The sequence below is a fragment of the Fistularia commersonii genome, chromosome 9, assembly GCF_037954325.1.
Source record: "Fistularia commersonii isolate RoL2024-O1a breed Wild chromosome 9, RoL_Fcom_v1.0, whole genome shotgun sequence".
Taxonomy (NCBI): domain Eukaryota; kingdom Metazoa; phylum Chordata; class Actinopteri; order Syngnathiformes; family Fistulariidae; genus Fistularia; species Fistularia commersonii.
In genome coordinates, this window is record NC_141292.1 from 15,758,350 (window position 1) to 15,777,028 (window position 18,679).

The following is an 18,679-nucleotide window of genomic DNA, read 5'->3' on the forward strand; positions in this document are numbered from 1 at the left end:
ATCAATTGTGGAATGAAGAAATGCAGGTTTATATACAGGGAAAGAGGGTAGCCTAGAAGAAGTGGGACATTGAGGGGACTGAAGGGAGCAAACAGGAGTCCAGGGAGATACAGCACATAGTCAAGGTAGAGGTAGCAAGGACAAACAAAGGGCGTTCAAAGCACAGTCAAACTCTTACCAGCTCCTCTTTGACTCAAAAACTAGCGTGTTTTTCTCTCCATGCCGCCATACCTCCGACTGAAGAAGCCGAGTGAAGTGGGTTTGGGCTTGGAGATCAGAGATCAGCAGATCAAACCCATGGATTTTACTTCTGACACCAAAGTAGCGTCTGATGGGACGTGTTCAACAATTTCGAGTGGTTGGTAAACAAACGTTTCTTTTTATTAGAACACGCCCAAAAACTCACAATGACACACACTTCATCCCCGATAACTGCTGTTCACGACTTATTTAAGACTTTGGGGGGCATTTAAGGAATTTATTGCACAGAAAAAAAAAACATTACCGGAAATCAAATCCAATGTTAAACTCCATTCTAGATGTTGAACTCGTTGTGCTGAGTTTATGGCTGGACTGAAGATGACGTCTCCTCTCTTTGGCCACTTCCACAATTCATCTGAAAGCCCGAGGAGACGAGAAGAACCCTGGAAGGCAGCTTTCAGCAGGAACTCACTGAGTGCAGGGGTGGGTTTGTCCCTCAAGATGAGGAGGGTTTGGGATTGAGTTCCTCCAGAACTTCTGAGCTGCCGACAGCTGGAAGGTCAGAAACAAACAATAAGCCCGAGTCCTGTTCCGAACTACAAGTCTTGCCCCTTCAGGAAACACCTCTGCTGGTTCCACTGAGGTTCAGGTTTAGATTCTGCTGATGGTTAAAGGCGCCACCAGAAGACATTTTGGATCTTCAGAGAGCGAGTCACTTCCAAAGAATTGAACAAAAAGTGTATCTACTTACGAGACGGAGGAGCTTCGGCTGAAATGCAAAGAGAAGAGAAATAATTCAGCTTTGCCAGAAGAGTTTGCAGACGATGTGTCTCAACATGGCGAGGCTGAAGCTCGGACACTCGCATGGCTTCACGTTGGGACAAAGATATTGACAACGAAACGACATTGAGTCCAAGTCAAACATCTCCCTGTGGAGGTCTCTCACCAGACTTCTTCTTATAGAAGGCGTATCCAACGGCAACGACGGCGAGCAGAGCAATAACAACCACTGCGATGACGACGGGGAGGACGAGGCCAGGCTTTGCTGTCCAGCAAAACACAACACAAACAGTTTCTGGTCTTGAAATCGTCTCTCTGCTTCTCTGAGGTTCAGTTCTTGTTAACCAGTTAAGTTTGACTGATCCTGACTTGAACAATTCGGCAAGAAGAAAAAGCCCGACTGATGGCAGACATGAATCCGACACACTTTGGATCTGAAGATCTGGACGCTGATGGAGAACTAGAGTTTCCCACCTTCATCCCCTGTGAGTCCAGTCTTACCGTTGCTCCTGATGGCGTCTCTGTCCAGGACGGTGACCATGTCCTCCTTGACACCGGAGAGCTGGAACACACACTTGTATGCCCTCAGATCTTCTCCGGGAGCTTCAGGTCAGTGCTCATCTGGAAGGTTCCGTCGGAGTTGGGGAGGATCTCTCCGAGGTCCTGAGGGACCTTCTCTCCGTCCTTCGTCCAGAAGAGCATGGCTTCCCTGGGGAAGAAACCGGTGGCGTGGCAGGTGACCGGAGAGGAGGGCGTCTTCTGGAGGAGATGCACTCTGGGAAGATCTGGAGGGTCAAGAGAAACAGAGTTTCTGTCAACGCCTGAACTCAGAAGAACTTCCATCCACACGGAGGAGGCAGATTAGAAAGTGGGCAGGAGAAGGAAGGCAGAGACATGGAGGAAGAAGAGTGAAGGTACAAACATCACACCTTCTTCTGCTGTGGACAAATATTACTCACTGTCTCGTCTAAACTTTCAATATTTAAGAGTGAAATCAGCGAAAAAGCAGAAAGGAAGAACCCAAGAATCTGCATCCAATGAACAGAGAAGCAGGAAAGAAGATCGATCGGTTGATCGATTGATTGATTGGTTCGTGTTTATTGGACATCAAACTGGCCTTAGATGGACAATCATCCTGGAAGTCCCAAAACTGTTTCCTCAAAATCAAGTAAATAAGCAAAGGTTTGGAAAGAAGTAGAAACACTGTTTCTGAGATGACGTCAGGTCATGTGATTCCACCTGTTCTCAGCAGGGAGCTCCTCCCGTGGTCCAGATACTTCTTCAGCCACTCAGGACAATACTGGGTGAGATCGTGCTTCAAGTACTGACTGAAGATTTTGTTATTTTCAAAGTTCCGTTTGGAGATGAAAGCCTGTGGTCTCGGAGCGGTCCATGTCAGTGTCTTCAGGTCAAATGATATGAAATCTTCATCATAAACATCTCGACCAAAACCATTCACTTCTCCAGTCTCGTCATTCAACTCACAGCCAAACGTAGCCTGGAGAATGTGGACTCCTGAAAGAGAGACAGAGAGAAGCTGCAGTGAGCGAGAGTGAGATCTCAGAACAGTCCGCTGTGTTTATTATGGGACGGACAGAAAGTCAGGGTGCAGAGAAGTATATTAGGCTGGTGCAGGACATGTATGCTCGCTGTGAGACACTGGTACAGTGTGCTGTAGGGGTAACAGAGAAGTTCAAGGTGGAGGTGGGACTCCATCAAGGATCAGCTCTGAGACCCTTCTTGTTCGCAATGGTGATGTACAGGCTGACAGATGAGGTTAGACAGGAACCTCCATGGACCATGATGTTTGTGGATGACATTGTGATCTGTGATGAGAGCAGACAACAGGTAGAGGAACATCTAGAGGTGGAGGTATGCTCTGGAAAGGAGAGGAATGAAAGTTAGTCGCAGCAAGACAGAATATATGTGTGTGAATGAGAGGAACTCGGGTGGAACGGTGAGGCTACAGGGAGTGGAGATCAAGAAGGTGGAGGATTTCAGGTACTTAGGGTCAACAGTCCAGAGCGTAGGAGAGTGTGGAGAAGAGGTGAAGAGACGGTCCAAGCAGTTTGGAATGGGTGGAGAAAAGTGTCAGGGGTACCAAGAGATAGAAGAACATCAGCCAGAAGGAAAGGAAGGTGTACAAGACAGTGGTGAGACCAGCGATGATGTTTGGACTGGAAACTGTTCCAATGACCAAAAGACAGCAGGCAGAACTAGAGGTTGCAGAGATGAAGATGTTGAGGTTCTCTTTGGGAGTGACCAGGATGGAGAGGATCAGGAATGAGTCTATCAGAGGAACAGCACATGTTAGATGTTTTGGAGAGAAGGTCAGAGAAGCCAGACTGAGATGGTTGGGTCATGGACAGAGGAGGGATAGTGAATATATTGGTAGACGGATGCTGGAATTGGATGTCTAGAGGAAGACCAAAGAGAAGATGGATGGACGTAGTGAGAGAAGATATGAAGGTAGTTGGTGTGAGAGAGGAGGATCCAGAGAATAGGGTTAGATGGAGAAGGTGGATTCACTGTGGCGACCCCTAACGGGAAAAGCCGAAAGAAGAAGAAGAAGAAGAAGAAGAAGAAGAAGAAGAAGAAGAAGAAGAACTTCCACACCATCATCTTCCCAACCACCCAGCATGCCACACTTCCGCTCTCTGTTAGGGTTTCACAATAAGAGCCCCAAGCATCTACTGTGGTTTCCTCTTTTAACCAGAAGAAGACGGACAAAGACTCAAGGTTACTTGTATGTTTGTGTGTGTGAACAAACCTCCAGTCTGGTTGAAAAACTGCTTTAAGATTTCTATGTTGACTTGAGAGGCCCACTGGAGACCCAGTAACCTCTGGGTCTCTGTCTCCCAGAACCATGGATGATCTGCTGAGACTTGGTCCATCCAGTCCTGTCTGGGTTCTACTGTTCTGGTGTTGCTGTCGTAGTAAGCTATTGGAACTTCATTCACCAAACCAACAGCTACAAACTCTGGACTGGAGGGGATCTCATGAAGAGATACTTCATGGAGTGAATCACTGGAAGAAATATTTCACCGAATGATGAGGTTTTGGTGACTGAAAGTTCCATAAACAGCTTTAAGTTACTCAAAGATGTAAAAACACAGTGAATAATGGAACTATTCTAGAACTTACACTTTAATTTCGCAGAAAAGCAGTTCAACATTTAGTCAGAAATACTGCAAGTCAATCTCAAAGTGAGGGATTATTTCCAGTATTTTAGGAAATGGGATGATTTCAATCTGAACAGATAAAACTCTAACATTAATAGAAAGGGACTTTATTTGAAGATCTTTGCTTCTGTCCTTCCTTCATGCTGTATTTCCTGAATGTCTTCATATTTTCTTTGACTTTCGTTTTGGATCTTAAACTCCAAACAACGTCCGTATTTGCTCCCATCTCCTCTGAACTCTCACTCTGAACTAAAAACTACAGTTTCCATCAGATTCTAAAGGTGAAATGTTGATGAGAAACAGGCTGAAGATCATCTTTGGACCAAACTAAACACGAGCTGCTGCTTCAGACTCTTTGAGAAATCAAATGAAAAGAAACGGACTTACCGGCCGTCACGCTGGACGTTCCCATGACAACCAGCACAAGTAGAAAGATCTTCATCATCTCCAGGTTTGAAGAGCCTTCAGACGTTCAAGTGTTGTTGTTCCCAAACACACGCTGGGCTTCCAGGTGGAAGATCTGGAGCTCCACTGAAGGATCCTCTGGGGAGGAGCTGCAACGAACCCCCGTCTGAGCCAATGAGAATTCAGATCGGCTCGAAACATCACGGGTTGCCAGGTAAACTCTAAATGCACAGGCTGGAAGGGAAAGTCAGTCAGAATTCTTTTATAGTCATGGAAACATTGCTGTTAAAATGAAATCATCAGCGATAAATACATAAAAATATAAAAGAAAAAAAATGTAAAGTATACAAAAGGTATGAAACAAAAAAAAAGTTGTTCTGGAGGTGAAAAGATGTCAGATACTTATGAGTCTGAAACTGGAAATTGAAGGTGTGATGCTCAGTGTTGTTAGTGGCTATGAACCACAGGTGGGATGTGAATCTGAAGAGAAGGAGAAGTTCTGGAATGACTTGGATGAAGTGATGCAGAATATTCCCAGAAATGAGAGAGTGGTCATTGGTGCAGACTTCAATGGACATGTTGGTGAAGGCAATAGAGGGGATGAAGAAGTGATGGGCAGATTTGGGATCCAGGATAGGAATGCAGAGGGACAGATGGTGGTAGATTTTGCAAAAAGGATGGAAATGGCTGTAGTGAACACCTTTTTCCAGAAAAAACAGGAACATAGGGTAACTTACAAGAGCGGAGGTAGGAGCACGCAGGTAGACTACATCTTGTATAGACGAGGTAACGTGAAAGAGACCAGTGACTGCAAAGTAGTTGTAGGTGAGAGTGTAGCCAGACAGCATAGGATGGTGGTTTGTAGGATGACTCTGGTGACAAGGAAGATGAAGAGGACAAAGGTAGAGCAGAGGACAAAGTGGTGGAAACTAAAAAGGGAGGAGTGTTGCATGGTTTTCAGGGAGGAGTTGAGAAAGGGTCTGGGTGGTCAGGGTGAGCTTCCAGATGATTGGACAACAACAGCTAGTGTTATCAGGGAGACAGGTAGAAGAGTACCATATTATCCGCACTATAAGGCACCTAAAAGCCTTTAATCTGCTCAAAAACCACCAGTGCGCCTTATAATCCAGTGCGCCTTATATGTGGAACAATATTGAGCCGCAAAAGGTCTCGCAACTACGGGAAGCAGCCGCGACTCCATTTTCCCCCGTAGAAGACGAAGCGCGCGGTGCATGCTAGGATATATGACTGCGCGAAGTGCGCATGTTCGTTTCCATTTGTGTGTGTGTGAGCGCACGTCGCCGAAGTAGCAGCGGTAAAAACCGTAAAGGGGAATTCCAGTCCCACCACTTGTGTATAAAGACCCCACAACGGCACCTTTCAGGAGGCAGGCTTACGACGCAGAGTTTAAACTCAAGAAGATCAGTCTCGCAGTAGGACACGGAATAGAGCAGCAGCCAGAGAATTCAACATGAACGAATCAATGGTGCAGAAGTGGAGGAAGCGACAAGATGACTTGCACCAAGTAAAGAAGACCAAACAGAGTTTCCGAGGGAACAAAGCAAGATGGCTTCAGTTGGAGGACAAACTTGAACAGTGGGTTGTCGAACAGAGAGCAGCAACTAGAAGCGTCTCTACAGTCACTATTCCAATGAAGGCAACAGCACTAGCTAGCAAAATAAACAACAATGAATTTAGAGGCGATCCTTCTCGGTGCTTTCGTTTTATGAAAAGCTTTGAACTGTGACAAATGGAGTTGGAAATACATTGTTTAAACACCGGTAAGACCGGTATTTAAACCGGTGCGTACAGTACCGTATTGTGAACGCACTAACTTGTTTTGGGAGTGAACGGAGTTGTATTCTATTAATAAATTTTGACTGACTTATCTGACTGTTTTGTTGACATTCCCTTTTAGCGCAGCTCCATTTAGTGGATGCATAACGCAACCCCAGCCACCACTGTAGCTTCTATTATATGCGCCTTATAATGCGGTGCGCCTTATATATGAAATTTAAAAAAAAAAAAAAAAAAAGGCCATTGATTGAAGGTGCGCCTTATAATCCAGTGCGCCTTATGGTGCAGAAAATTGGGTACTTGGTGTGTCACCTGGAAGGGAAGTAGATAAGGAGACTTGGTGGTGGAATGAGGAGGGGAGGAAAATATACAGAGAAAGTGGTTAGCAAAGAAGTGGGACACTGAGAGTTGTTCATGTCCAAACCATCTCAATCATCATTTTGTCTTGGTCATACATGTTCTGCACCCCTGTGACAAATTCTTCTTTTCCTTTGGTCTTTTCCTTTCAGGGTCTTCACAGCGAATCCACCTTCTCCATCTAACCCTATTCTCTGGATCCTCCTCTCTCACACCAACTACCTTCATATCTTCTCTTTGGTCTTCCTCCAGACCTCTTGCCTGGCAGCTCCAATTCTAGCATCCGTCTACCAATATATTCACTAATCCCTCCTCTGTCCATGACCCAACCATCTCTGACCTTCTCTCCAAAACATCTAACATGTGCTGTTCCTCTGATAGACTCATTCCTGATGATCTTCTTCTTCTTCTTCTCCTTCTCCTTCTCCTTCTCCTTCTCCTTCTTCTTCTCCTTCTTCTCCTTCTTCTCCTCCTCCTCCTCCTCCTCCTCCTCCTTCTTCTTCTTCTTCTTCTTCTTCTTCTTCTTCTTCTTCTTCTTCTTCTTCTTCTTCTTCTTCTTCTTCTTCTTCTTCTTCTTCTTCTTCTTCTTCTTCTTCTTCTTCTTCTTCTTCTTCTTCTTCTTCTTCTTCTTCTTCTTCTTCTTCTTCTTCTTCTTCTTCTTCTTCTTCTTCTTCTTCTTCTTCTTCTTCTTCTTCTTCTTCTTCTTCTTCTTCTTCTTCTTCTTCTTCTTCTTCTTCTTCTTCTTCTTCTTCTTCTTCTTCGACAGGATTGGACAGAAGACGTGAATCTCATCTTTGATTTTTGTTCTTTTAAAACAAAATCCACAGAAAGAAACTCCAGTTTCTAAATACAGATTTTCTGTCAAACAAAACAATTCAATAGAAGAATAAATGACAGCAAAACAGTAGAACTGGAAATTCATTTTTCATAGTGGACATGTAGATAAATAAACCAAGTGGTGTTGCATTCAGAGCCAGATCTCAGGATGATTTGTCAACGTGTTGTGGAGAAACGTGTCTTTCAGTGATGCTGAGTAGATGTTGGATGGAACGTCCTTCAGTTCCACTCATGTTTTTATGGAGTCGAATCCTTTTTAAATACACTTTTATAGTTGCTTGTCTTCAGAAATCCAATGTTAAACTCCATTCTAGATGTTGAACTCGTTGTTCTGAGTTTATGGCTGGACTGAAGATGACGTCTCCTCTCTTTGGCCACTTCCACAATTCATCTGATAGCCCGAGGAGATGAGAAGAACCCTGGAAGGCAGCTTTCAGCAGGAACTCACTGAGTGCAGTGGTGGGTTTGTCCCTGAAGATGAGGAGGGTTGGGGATTGAGTTCCTCCAAAACTTCTGAGCTGCCGACAGCTGGAAGGTCAGAAACAAACAATTAGCTCGAATCCTGTTCCGAACTACAAGTCTTGTCCCTTCAGGAAACACCTCTGCTGGTTCCACTGAGGTTCAGGTTTAGATTCTGCTGATGGTTAAAGGCGCCACCAGAAGACATTTTGGATCTTCAGAGAGCGAGTCACTTCCAAAGAATTGAACAAAAAGTATCTACTTACGAGACTGAGGAGCTTTGGCTGAAATACAAAGAGAAGAGAAATAATTCAGCTTTGCCAGAAGAGTTTGCAGACGATGTGTTTCAACATGGCGAGGCTGAAGCTCGGACACTCGCACGGCTTCACGTTGGGACAAAGATATTTACAACGAAACAACATCGAGTCCAAGTCAAACATCTCCCTGTGGAGGTCTCTCACCAGACTTCTTCTTGTAGAAGACGTATCCAACAGCAACCGCGATGAGCAGAGCAGCAACAACCAGTGCGATGACGACGGGGAGGACGAGGCCAGGCTTTGCTGTCCAGCAAAACACAACACAAAAAGTTCCTGGTCTTGAAATCGTCTCTCTGCTTCTCTGCGGTTCAGTTCTTGTTAACCAGTTAAGTTTGACTGATCCTGACTTGAACAATTCGGCAAGAAGAAAAAGCCCGACTGATGGCAGACATGAATCCGACACACTTTGGATCTGAAGATCTGGACGCTGATGGAGAACTAGAGTTTCCCACCTTCATCCCCTGTGAGTCCAGTCTTACCGTTGCTCCTGATGGCGTCTCTGTCCAGGACGGTGACCATGTCCTCCTTGACACCGGAGAGCTGGAACACACACTTGTATGCCCTCAGATCTCCGGGTGTGTCCGGGAGCTTCAGGTCGGCGCTCATCTGGAAGGTTCCGTCGGAGTTGGGGAGGATCTCTCCGAGCTTCTGAGGGACCATCTCTCCGTCCTTCGTCCAGAACAGCTTGGCTTCCCTGGGGAAGAAACCGGTGGCGTGGCAGGTGACCGGAGAGGAGGGCGTCTTCTGGAGGAGATGCACTCTGGGAAGATCTGGAGCGTCAAGAGAAACAGAGTTTCTGTCAACGCCTGAACTCAGAAGAACTTCCATCCACACGGAGGAGGCAGATTAGAAAGTGGGCAGGAGAAGGAAGGCAGAGACATGGAGGAAGAAGAGTGAAGGTACAAACATCACACCTTCTTCTGCTGTGGACAAATATTACTCACTGTCTCGTCTAAACTTTCAATATTTAAGAGTGAAATCAGCGAAAAAGCAGAAAGGAAGAACCCACCAAGAATCTGCATCCAATGAACAGAGAAGCAGGAAAGAAGATCGATCGGTTGATCGATTGATTGATTGGTTCGTGTTTATTGGACATCAAACTGGCCTTAGATGGACAATCGTCCTGGAAGTCCCAAAACTGTTTCCTCAAAATCAAGTAAATAAGCAAAGGTTTGGAAAGAAGTAGAAACACTGTTTCTGAGATGACGTCAGGTCATGTGATTCCACCTGTTCTCAGCAGGGAGCTCCTCCCGTAGTCCAGAAACTTCTTCAGCCACTCAGGACAACTCTGGGTGAGATCTTGCTTCAAGTGCTCATTTAAGGCTTTGTTATTTTCATACTTCTGTTTGGTGATGAAAGCCTGTGGTCTCAGAGCGGTCCATGTCAGTGTCTTCGGGTCAAATGATATGTAATCTTCTCCATCAAAAGCTTCTCGACCAAAACCATTCACTTCTCCAGTCTCATTGTTCAACTCACAGCCAAACGTAGCCTGGAGAATGTGGACTCCTGAAAGAGAGACAGAGAGAAGCTGCAGTGAGCGAGAGTGAGATCTCAGAACAGTCCGCTGTGTTTATTATGGGACGGACAGAAAGTCAGGGTGCAGAGAAGTATATTAGGCTGGTGCAGGACATGTATGCTCGCTGTGAGACACTGGTACAGTGTGCTGTAGGGAAAACAGAGAAGTTCAAGGTGGAGGTGGGACTCCATCAGGGATCAGCTCTGAGCCCCTTCTTGTTCACAATGGTGATGGACAGGCTGACAGATGAGGTTAGACAGGAATCCCCATGGACCATGATGTTTGTGGATGACATTGTGATCTGTGATGAGAGCAGACAACAGGTAGAGGAACATCTAGAGGTGGAGGTATGCTCTGGAAAGGAGAGGAATGAAAGTTAGTCGCAGCAAGACAGAATATATGTGTGTGAACGAGAGGAACTCGGGTGGAACGGTGAGGCTACAGGGAGTGGAGATCAAGAAGCTGGAGGATTTCAGGTACTTAGGGTCAACAGTCCAGAGCGTAGGAGAGTGTGGAGAAGAGGTGAAGAGACGGTCCAAGCAGGTTGGAATGGGTGGAGAAAAGTGTCAGGGGTACCAAGAGATAGAAGAACATCAGCCAGAAGGAAAGGAAGGTGTACAAGACAGTGGTGAGACCAGCGATGATGTTTGGACTAGAAACTGTTCCAATGACCAAAAGACAGCAGGCAGAACTAGAGGTTGCAGAGATGAAGATGTTGAGGTTCTCTTTGGGAGTGACCAGGATGGAGAGGATCAGGAATGAGTCTATCAGAGGAACAGCACATGGTAGATGTTTTGGAGAGAAGGTCAGAGAAGCCAGACTGAGATGGTTGGGTCATGGACAGAGGAGGGAGAGAGAATATATTGGTAGACGGATGCTGGAATTGGATGTCTAGAGGAAGACCAAAGAGAAGATGGATGGACGTAGTGAGAGAAGATATGAAGGTAGTTGGTGTGAGAGAGGAGGATCCAGAGAATAGGGTTAGATGGAGAAGGTGGATTCACTGTGGCGACCCCTAACGGGAAAAGCCGAAAGAAGAAGAAGAAGAAGAAGAAGAAGAAGAAGAAGAAGAAGAAGAAGAAGAAGAAGAAGAACTTCCACACCATCATCTTCCCAACCACCCAGCATGCCACACTTCCGCTCTCTGTTAGGGTTTCACAATAAGAGCCCCAAGCATCTACTTTGGTTTCCTCTTTTAACCAGAAGAAGACGGACAAAGACTCAAGGTTACTTGTATGTTTGTGTGTGTGAACAAACCTCCAGTCTGCTTGAAAAGCTGCTTTAAGATTTCTATGTTGACTTTAAAGACCCGCTGGAGATCCTGTAACCTCTGGGTCTCTCTCTCCCAGAACTTTGGATCATCTGCTGAGACTTGGTCCATCCAGGCCTGTCTGGGTTCTGCTGTTCTGGTGTTGCTGTCATAGTGAACTAATAGAACTTCATTCACCAAACCAACAGCTACAAACTCTGGGAAGTTTGGGACTTGAGAGGATCTCATGAAGAGATACTTCAGGGAGTGAATCACTGGAAGAAATATTTCACCGAATGATGAGGTTTTGGTGACTGAAAGTTCCATAAACAGCTTTAAGTTACTCAAAGATGTAAAAACACAGTGAATGATGGAAAAATTCTAGAACTTACACTTTAATTTAGCAGAAAAGCAGTTCAACATTTAGTCAGAAATACTGCAAGTCAATCTCAAAGTGAAGGATTATTTCCAGTATTTTAGGAAATGGGATGATTTCAATCTGAACAGATAAAACTCCAACATTAATAGAAAGGGACTTTATTTGAAGATCTTTGCTTCTGTCCTTCCTTCATGCTGTATTTCCTGAATGTTTTCATATTTACTTTCACTTTCGTTTTGGATCTTAAACTCCAAACAACGTCCGTATTTGCTCCCATCTCCTCTGAACTCTCACTCTGAACTAAAAACTACAGTTTCCATCTGATTCTAAAGGTGAAATGTTGATGAGAAACAGGCTGAAGATCATCTTTGGACCAAACTAAACACGAGCTGCTGCTTCAGACTCTTTGAGGAAATCAAATGAAGCGAAAAGAAACGGACTTACCGGCCGTCACGCTGGACGTTCCCATGACAACCAGCACAAGTAGAAGGATCTTCATCATCTCCAGGTGGGAAGAGCCTCAGACGTTCAAGTGTTGTTGTTCTCAAACACACGCTGGGCTTCCAGGTGGAAGATCTGGAGCTCCACTGAAGGACCCACTGGGGAGGAGCTGGAAGGAACCCCCGTCTGAGCCGATGAGAATGAGGAAGTGCAGGAGTGTATACAGAGAAAGCGGTTAGCAAAGAAGAAGTGGGATACTGAGAGGACTGAAGAGAACAGACAGGAGTTCAGGGAGATGTGGCGAAAGGTAAAGATAGAGGTAGCAAAGGCAAAACAAAGGGCGTATGATGACTTGTATGCTCAGTTGGATAGTAAGGAGGGTGAGAATGATCTATACAGGTTGGCGAAACAGAGAGATAAAGATGGAAAGGATGTACAGCAGGTCCGGGTGATAAAGGACAGAGAGGGAAATGTGTTGACAGATGCTAGAAGAGTGATGGGAAGATGGAAAGAGTACTTTGGAGAACTGATGAATGTGGAAAATGAAAGAGAGGCAAGGGTAGAAGAGGGGACTATTGTAGACCACAAAGTAGCACAAATTAGTAAAAGTGAAGTGAGGAAGGCATTGAAGAGGATGAAGAGTGGAAAAGCAGTTGGTCCTGATGATATACCTGTGGAGGTGTGGAAGTGTCTAGGAGAGGCAGCGGTAGATTTCCTGACTAGATTATTCAACAGGATCTTAGAGAGTGAGAAGATGCCTGGAGAATGGAGACAAAGTGTGATGGTGCCTATTTTTAAGAATAAAGGGGATGTGCAGAATTGTGGCAACTATAGAGGGATAAAGTTGATGAGGCATACAATGAAGTTGTATGAGAGTGAGAAGATGCCTGAAGAATGGAGACTACAGATGCAGTATTTGCGTTGAGAATGCTAATAGAAAAGTACAGAGAAGGCCAGAGGGAGCTGCCTTGTGTTTTTGTAGACCTAGAAAAAGCATATGACAGGGTGCCAAGAGAGGAGCTCTGGAAGGAAATCTGGAATGGCAGATCAGTATGTGAGACTGGTGCAGGACATGTATGCTCGCTGTGGGACACTGGTGCGGTGTGCTGTAGGAGTAACAGAGAAGTTCAAGATGGAGGTGGGACTCCATCAGGGATCAGCTCTGAGCCCCTTCTTGTTTGCAATGGTGATGGACAGGCTGACAGATGAGGTTAGACAGGAATCTCCATGGACAGTGATGAAGACTTTCAGCCAGAATGAAAGGACAGGTGTGCACGACAGTGGTGAGACAAGTGATGCTGTATGGACTAGAAACTGTTACAATGACAAAAAGGACAGGAAGCAGAGCTTGGAGTTGCAGAGATGAAGATGTTGAGGTTCTCCTTGGGAGTGACCAGGATGGAGAGGATCAGGAATGTTCCTGTTCCTCTATCAGAGGAACAGCACATGTTAGATGCTTTGGAGAGAAGGTCAGAGAAGGTCAGAGAAGCCAGACTGAGATGGTTGGGTCATGTACAGAGGAGAGATAGAGAATATATTGGTAGACGGATGCTGGAATTGGAGCTGCCAGGCAAGAGGTCTCGAGAAAGACCAAAGAGAAGATATATGGACGTAAAGAGAGAGGATATCGAGATCGCTCCTTGAGTGTCTCCTTTCCATAATTCCGCATTTGATCTCGTTTTCTCATGGAAATTGGTGGACCTCGAATCTCTTATAAGAGCAGAGGTAGGAGCACGCAGGTAGACTACATCTTGTATAGACGAGGTAACCTGAGAGAGATCAGTGACTGCAAAGTAGTTGTAGGTGAGAGTGTAGCCAGACAGCATAGGATGCTGGTTTGTAGGATGACTCTGGTGACAAGGAAGATGAAGAGGACAAAGGCACACTAGAATACGAAGTGGGGGACGATGAAAAGGGAGTAGAGTTGTGTAGTTTGAAGGTTGGAATTTAGAAAAGCTCTGAGTGGTCATCTTCTAGCTGACTGGGCAACTACAGCTAGTGTAGTTGGGTTGGAGAGTACTTGGTGTGCCGTCTGGAAGGAAAGTACATGAGGAGAATCAATTGTGGAATGAAGAAATGCAGGTTTATATACAGGGAAAGAGGGTAGCCTAGAAGAAGTGGGACATTGAGGGGACTGAAGGGAGCAAACAGGAGTCCAGGGAGATACAGCACATAGTCAAGGTAGAGGTAGCAAGGACAAACAAAGGGCGTTCAAAGCACAGTCAAACTCTTACCAGCTCCTCTTTGACTCAAAAACTAGCGTGTTTTTCTCTCCATGCCGCCATACCTCCGACTGAAGAAGCCGAGTGAGCTGGGTTTGGGCTTGGAGATCAGAGTTCAGCAGATCAAACCCATGGATTTTACTTCTGACACCAAAGTAGCGTCTGATGGGACGTGTTCAACAATTACGAGTGGTTGGTAAACAAACGTTTCTTTTTATTAGAACACGCCCAAAAACTCACAATGACACACACTTCATCCCCGATAACTGCTGTTCACGACTTATTTAAGACTTTGGGGGGCATTTAAGGAATTTATTGCACAGAAAAAAAAACATTACCGGAAATCAAATCCAATGTAAAACTCCATTCTAGATGTTGAACTCGTTGTTCTGAGTTTATGGCTGGACTGAAGATGACGTCTCCTCTCTTTGGCCACTTCCACAATTCATCTGAAAGCCCGAGGAGACGAGAAGAACCCTGGAAGGCAGCTTTCAGGAGGAACTCACTGAGTGCAGGGGTGGGTTTGTCCCTCAAGATGAGGAGGGTTTGGGATTGAGTTCCTCCAGAACTTCTGAGCTGCCGACAGCTGGAAGGTCAGAAACACACAATAAGCCCGAGTCCTGTTCCGAACTACAAGTCTTGCCCCTTCAGGAAACACCTCTGCTGGTTCCACTGAGGTTCAGGTTTAGATTCTGCTGATGGTTAAAGGCGCCACCAGAAGACATTTTGGATCTTCAGAGAGCGAGTCACTTCCAAAGAATTGAACAAAAAGTGTATCTACTTACGAGACGGAGGAGCTTCGGCTGAAATGCAAAGAGAAGAGAAATAATTCAGCTTTGCCAGAAGAGTTTGCAGACGATGTGTCTCAACATGGCGAGGCTGAAGCTCGGACACTCGCATGGCTTCACGTTGGGACAAAGATATTTACAACGAAACGACATCAAGTCCAAGTCAAACATCTCCCTGTGGAGGTCTCTCACCAGACTTCTTCTTGTAGAAGACGTATCCAACAGCAACGACGGTGAGCAGAGCAGCAACAACCAGTGTGATGACGACGGGGAGGACGAGGCCAGGCTTTGCTGTCCAGCAAAACACAACACAAACAGTTTCTCATCTTGAAATCGTCTCTCTGCTTCTCTGCGGTTCAGTTCTTGTTAACCAGTTAAGTTTGACTGATCCTGACTTGAACAATTCGTCAAGAAGAAAAAGCCCGACTGATGGCAGACATGAATCCGACACACTTTGGATCTGAAGATCTGGACGCTGATGGGAAACTAGAGGGTCGTTTCCTACCTTCATCCCCTGTGAGTCCAGTCTTACCGTTGCTCCTGATGGCGTCTCTGTCCAGGACGGTGACCATGTCCTCCTTGACACCGGAGAGCTGGAACACACACTTGTATGCCCTCAGATCTCCGGGTGTGTCCGGGAGCTTCAGGTCAGTGCTCATCTGGAAGGTTCCGTCGGAGTTGGGGAGGATCTCTCCGAGCTCCTGAGGGACCTTCTCTCCGTCCTTCGTCCAGAACAGCATGGCTTCCCTGGGGAAGAAACCGGTGGCGTGGCAGGTGACCGGAGAGGAGGGCGTCTTCTGGAGGAGATGCACTCTGGGAAGATCTGGAGCGTCAAGAGAAACAGAGTTTCTGTCAACGCCTGAACTCAGAAGAACTTCCATCCACACGGAGGAGGCAGATTAGAAAGTGGGCAGGAGAAGGAAGGCAGAGACATGGAGGAAGAAGAGTGAAGGTACAAACATCACACCTTCTTCTGCTGTGGACAAATATTACTCACTGCCTCGTCTAAACTTTCAATATTTAAGAGTGAAATCAGTGAAAAAGCAGAAAGGAAGAACCCAAGAATCTGCATCCAATGAACAGAGAAGCAGGAAAGAAGATCGATCGGTTGATCGATTGATTGATTGGTTCGTGTTTATTGGACATCAAACTGGCCTTAGATGGACAATCGTCCTGGAAGTCCCAAAACTGTTTCCTCAAAATCAAGTAAATAAGCAAAGGTTTGGAAAGAAGTAGAAACACTGTTTCTGAGATGACGTCAGGTCATGTGTTCCACCTGTTCTCAGCAGGGAGCTCCTCCCGTAGCCCAGAAACTTCTTCAGCCACTCAGGACAAAACTGGGTGAGATCGTGCTTCAAGTACTCATTTAAGGCTTTGTTATTTTCAAACTTCTGTTTGGTGATGAAAGCCTGTGGTGTCAGAGCGGTCCATGTCAGTGTCTTCAGGTCAAATGATATGTAATCTTCTCCATCAAAAGCTTCTCGACCAAAACCATTCACTTCTCCAGTCTCATTGTTCAACTCACAGCCATACCTAGCCTGGAGAATGTGGACTCCTGAAAGAGAGACAGAGAGAAGCTGCAGTGAGCGAGAGTGAGATCTCAGAACAGTCCGCTGTGTTTATTATGGGACAGACAGAAAGTCAGGGTGCAGAGAAGTATATTAGGCTGGTGCAGGACATGTATGCTCGCTGTGAGACACTGGTACAGTGTGCTGTAGGGAAAACAGAGAAGTTCAAGGTGGAGGTGGGACTCCATCAGGGATCAGCTCTGAGACCCTTCTTGTTCACAATGGTGATGGACAGGCTGACAGATGAGGTTAGACAAGAACCTCCATGGACCATGATGTTTGCAGATGACATTGTGATCTGTAGTGAGAGCAGACAACAGATAGAGGAACATCTAGAGGTGGAGGTATGCTCTGGAAAGGAGAGGAATGAAAGTTAGTCGCAGCAAGACAGAATATATGTGTGTGAATGAGAGGAACTCGGGTGGAACGGTGAGGCTACAGGGAGTGGAGATCAAGAAGCTGGAGGATTTCAGGTACTTAGGGTCAACAGTCCAGAGCGTAGGAGAGTGTGGAGAAGAGGTGAAGAGACGGTCCAAGCAGGTTGGAATGGGTGGAGAAAAGTGTCAGGGGTACCAAGAGATAGAAGAACATCAGCCAGAAGAAAAGGAAAGGTGTACAAGACAGTGGTGAGAACAGCGATGATGTTTGGACTAGAAACTGTTCCAATGACCAAAAGACAGCAGGCAGAACTAGAGGTTGCAGAGATGAAGATGTTGAGGTTCTCTTTGGGAGTGACCAGGATGGAGAGGATCAGGAATGAGTCTATCAGAGGAACAGCACATGTTAGATGTTTTGGAGAGAAGGTCAGAGAAGCCAGACTGAGATGGTTGGGTCATGGACAGAGGAGGGATGGAGAATATATTGGTAGACGGATGCTGGAATTGGAGCTGCCAGGCAAGAGGTCTGGAGGAAGACCAAAGAGAAGATTTATGGACGTCGTGAGAGAAGTTATGAAGGTAGTTGGTGTGAGAGAGGAAGATCCAGAGAATAGGGTTAGATGGAGAAGGTTGACTCGCTGTGGTGACACCTGAAGGGAAAAGCTGAAAGAAGAAGAAGAAGAAGAAGAACTTCCACACCATCATCTTCCCAACCACCCAGCATGCCACACTTCCGCTCTCTGTTAGGGTTTCACAATAAGAGCCCCAAGCATCTACTGTGGTTTCCTCTTTTAACCAGAAGAAGACGGACAAAGACTCAAGGTTACTTGTATGTTTGTGTGTGTGAACAAACCTCCAGTCTGGTTGAAAAACTGCTTTATGATTTCTATGCTGACTTTAAAGACCTGCTGGTAACCCTGTAACCTCTGGGTCTCTCTCTCCCAGAACTTTGGATCATCTGCTGAGACTTGGTCCATCCAGGCCTTTCTGGGTTCTGCTGTTCTGGTGTTGCTGTCGTAGTAAGCTATTGGAACTTCATCCACCAAACCAACAGCTACAAACTCTGGGAAGTTTGGGACTTGAGAGGATGCCGTGAGGAAATACTTCAGGGAGTGAATCACTGGAAGAAATATTTCACCGAATGATGAGGTTTTGGTGACTGAAAGTTCCATAAACAGCTTTAAGTTACTCAAAGATGTAAAAACACAGTGAATGATGGAACTATTCTAGAACTTACACTTTGAATTCTCCAGAAAAGCAGTTCAACATTTAGTCAGAAATACTGCAAGTCAATCTCAAAGTGAAGGATTATTTCCAGTATTTTAGGAAATGGGATGATTTCAATCTGAACAGATAAAACTCTAACATTAATAGAAAGGGACTTTATTTGAAGATCTTTGCTGCCGTCCTTCCTTCATGCTGTATTTCCTGAATGTCTTCATATTTTCTTTCACTTTCGTTTTGGATCTTAAACTCCAAACATCGTCCGTATTTGCTCCCATCTCCTCTGAACTCTCACTCTGAACTAAAAACTACAGTTTCCATCTGATTCTAAAGGTGAAATGTTGATGAGAAACAGGCTGAAGATCATCTTTGGACCAAACTAAACACGAGCTGCTGCTTCAGACTCTTTGAGGAATCAAATGAAAAGAAACGGACTTACCGGCCGTCACGCTGGACGTTCCCATGACAACCAGCACAAGTAGAAAGATCTTCATCATCTCCAGGTGGGAAGAGCCTTCAGACGTTCAAGTGTTGTTGTTCCCAAACACAGGCTGGGCTTCCAGGTGGAAGATCTGGAGCT

At 45.6% G+C, this 18,679-nt stretch overlaps 2 protein-coding genes and 1 pseudogene across 3 annotated transcripts; all 3 read right to left on the reverse strand.

The window, feature by feature from the left end:
• Positions 1-400: 400 nt before the first annotated feature.
• Positions 401-4,608, reverse strand: LOC147231350 (major histocompatibility complex class I-related protein 1-like; annotated as a pseudogene). Its single transcript, XR_015106635.1, has 7 exons — positions 4,551-4,608; positions 3,752-3,991; positions 2,221-2,496; positions 1,483-1,766; positions 1,148-1,246; positions 953-970; positions 401-753 (listed from the first exon to the last, which is right to left on the reverse strand). The product of XR_015106635.1 is annotated as a major histocompatibility complex class I-related protein 1-like (transcript).
• On the reverse strand, positions 2,958-12,207 carry LOC147231351 (major histocompatibility complex class I-related protein 1-like). Its single transcript, XM_086152702.1, has 8 exons — positions 11,924-12,207; positions 11,109-11,375; positions 9,563-9,841; positions 8,815-9,105; positions 8,480-8,578; positions 8,285-8,302; positions 4,551-8,087; positions 2,958-4,008 (listed from the first exon to the last, which is right to left on the reverse strand). The coding sequence occupies exons 1-7, from the start codon at positions 11,979-11,981 to the stop codon at positions 7,993-7,995; spliced, it is 1,107 nt and encodes a 368-aa protein (XP_086008828.1). The 5' UTR covers positions 11,982-12,207; the 3' UTR covers positions 2,958-4,008; positions 4,551-7,992.
• Positions 12,208-14,370: 2,163 nt separating this feature from the next.
• On the reverse strand, positions 14,371-18,676 carry LOC147231352 (major histocompatibility complex class I-related protein 1-like). Its single transcript, XM_086152705.1, has 7 exons — positions 18,539-18,676; positions 17,729-17,995; positions 16,207-16,485; positions 15,463-15,753; positions 15,123-15,221; positions 14,928-14,945; positions 14,371-14,728 (listed from the first exon to the last, which is right to left on the reverse strand). The coding sequence occupies exons 1-7, from the start codon at positions 18,594-18,596 to the stop codon at positions 14,673-14,675; spliced, it is 1,068 nt and encodes a 355-aa protein (XP_086008831.1). The 5' UTR covers positions 18,597-18,676; the 3' UTR covers positions 14,371-14,672.
• Positions 18,677-18,679: the final 3 nt, after the last annotated feature.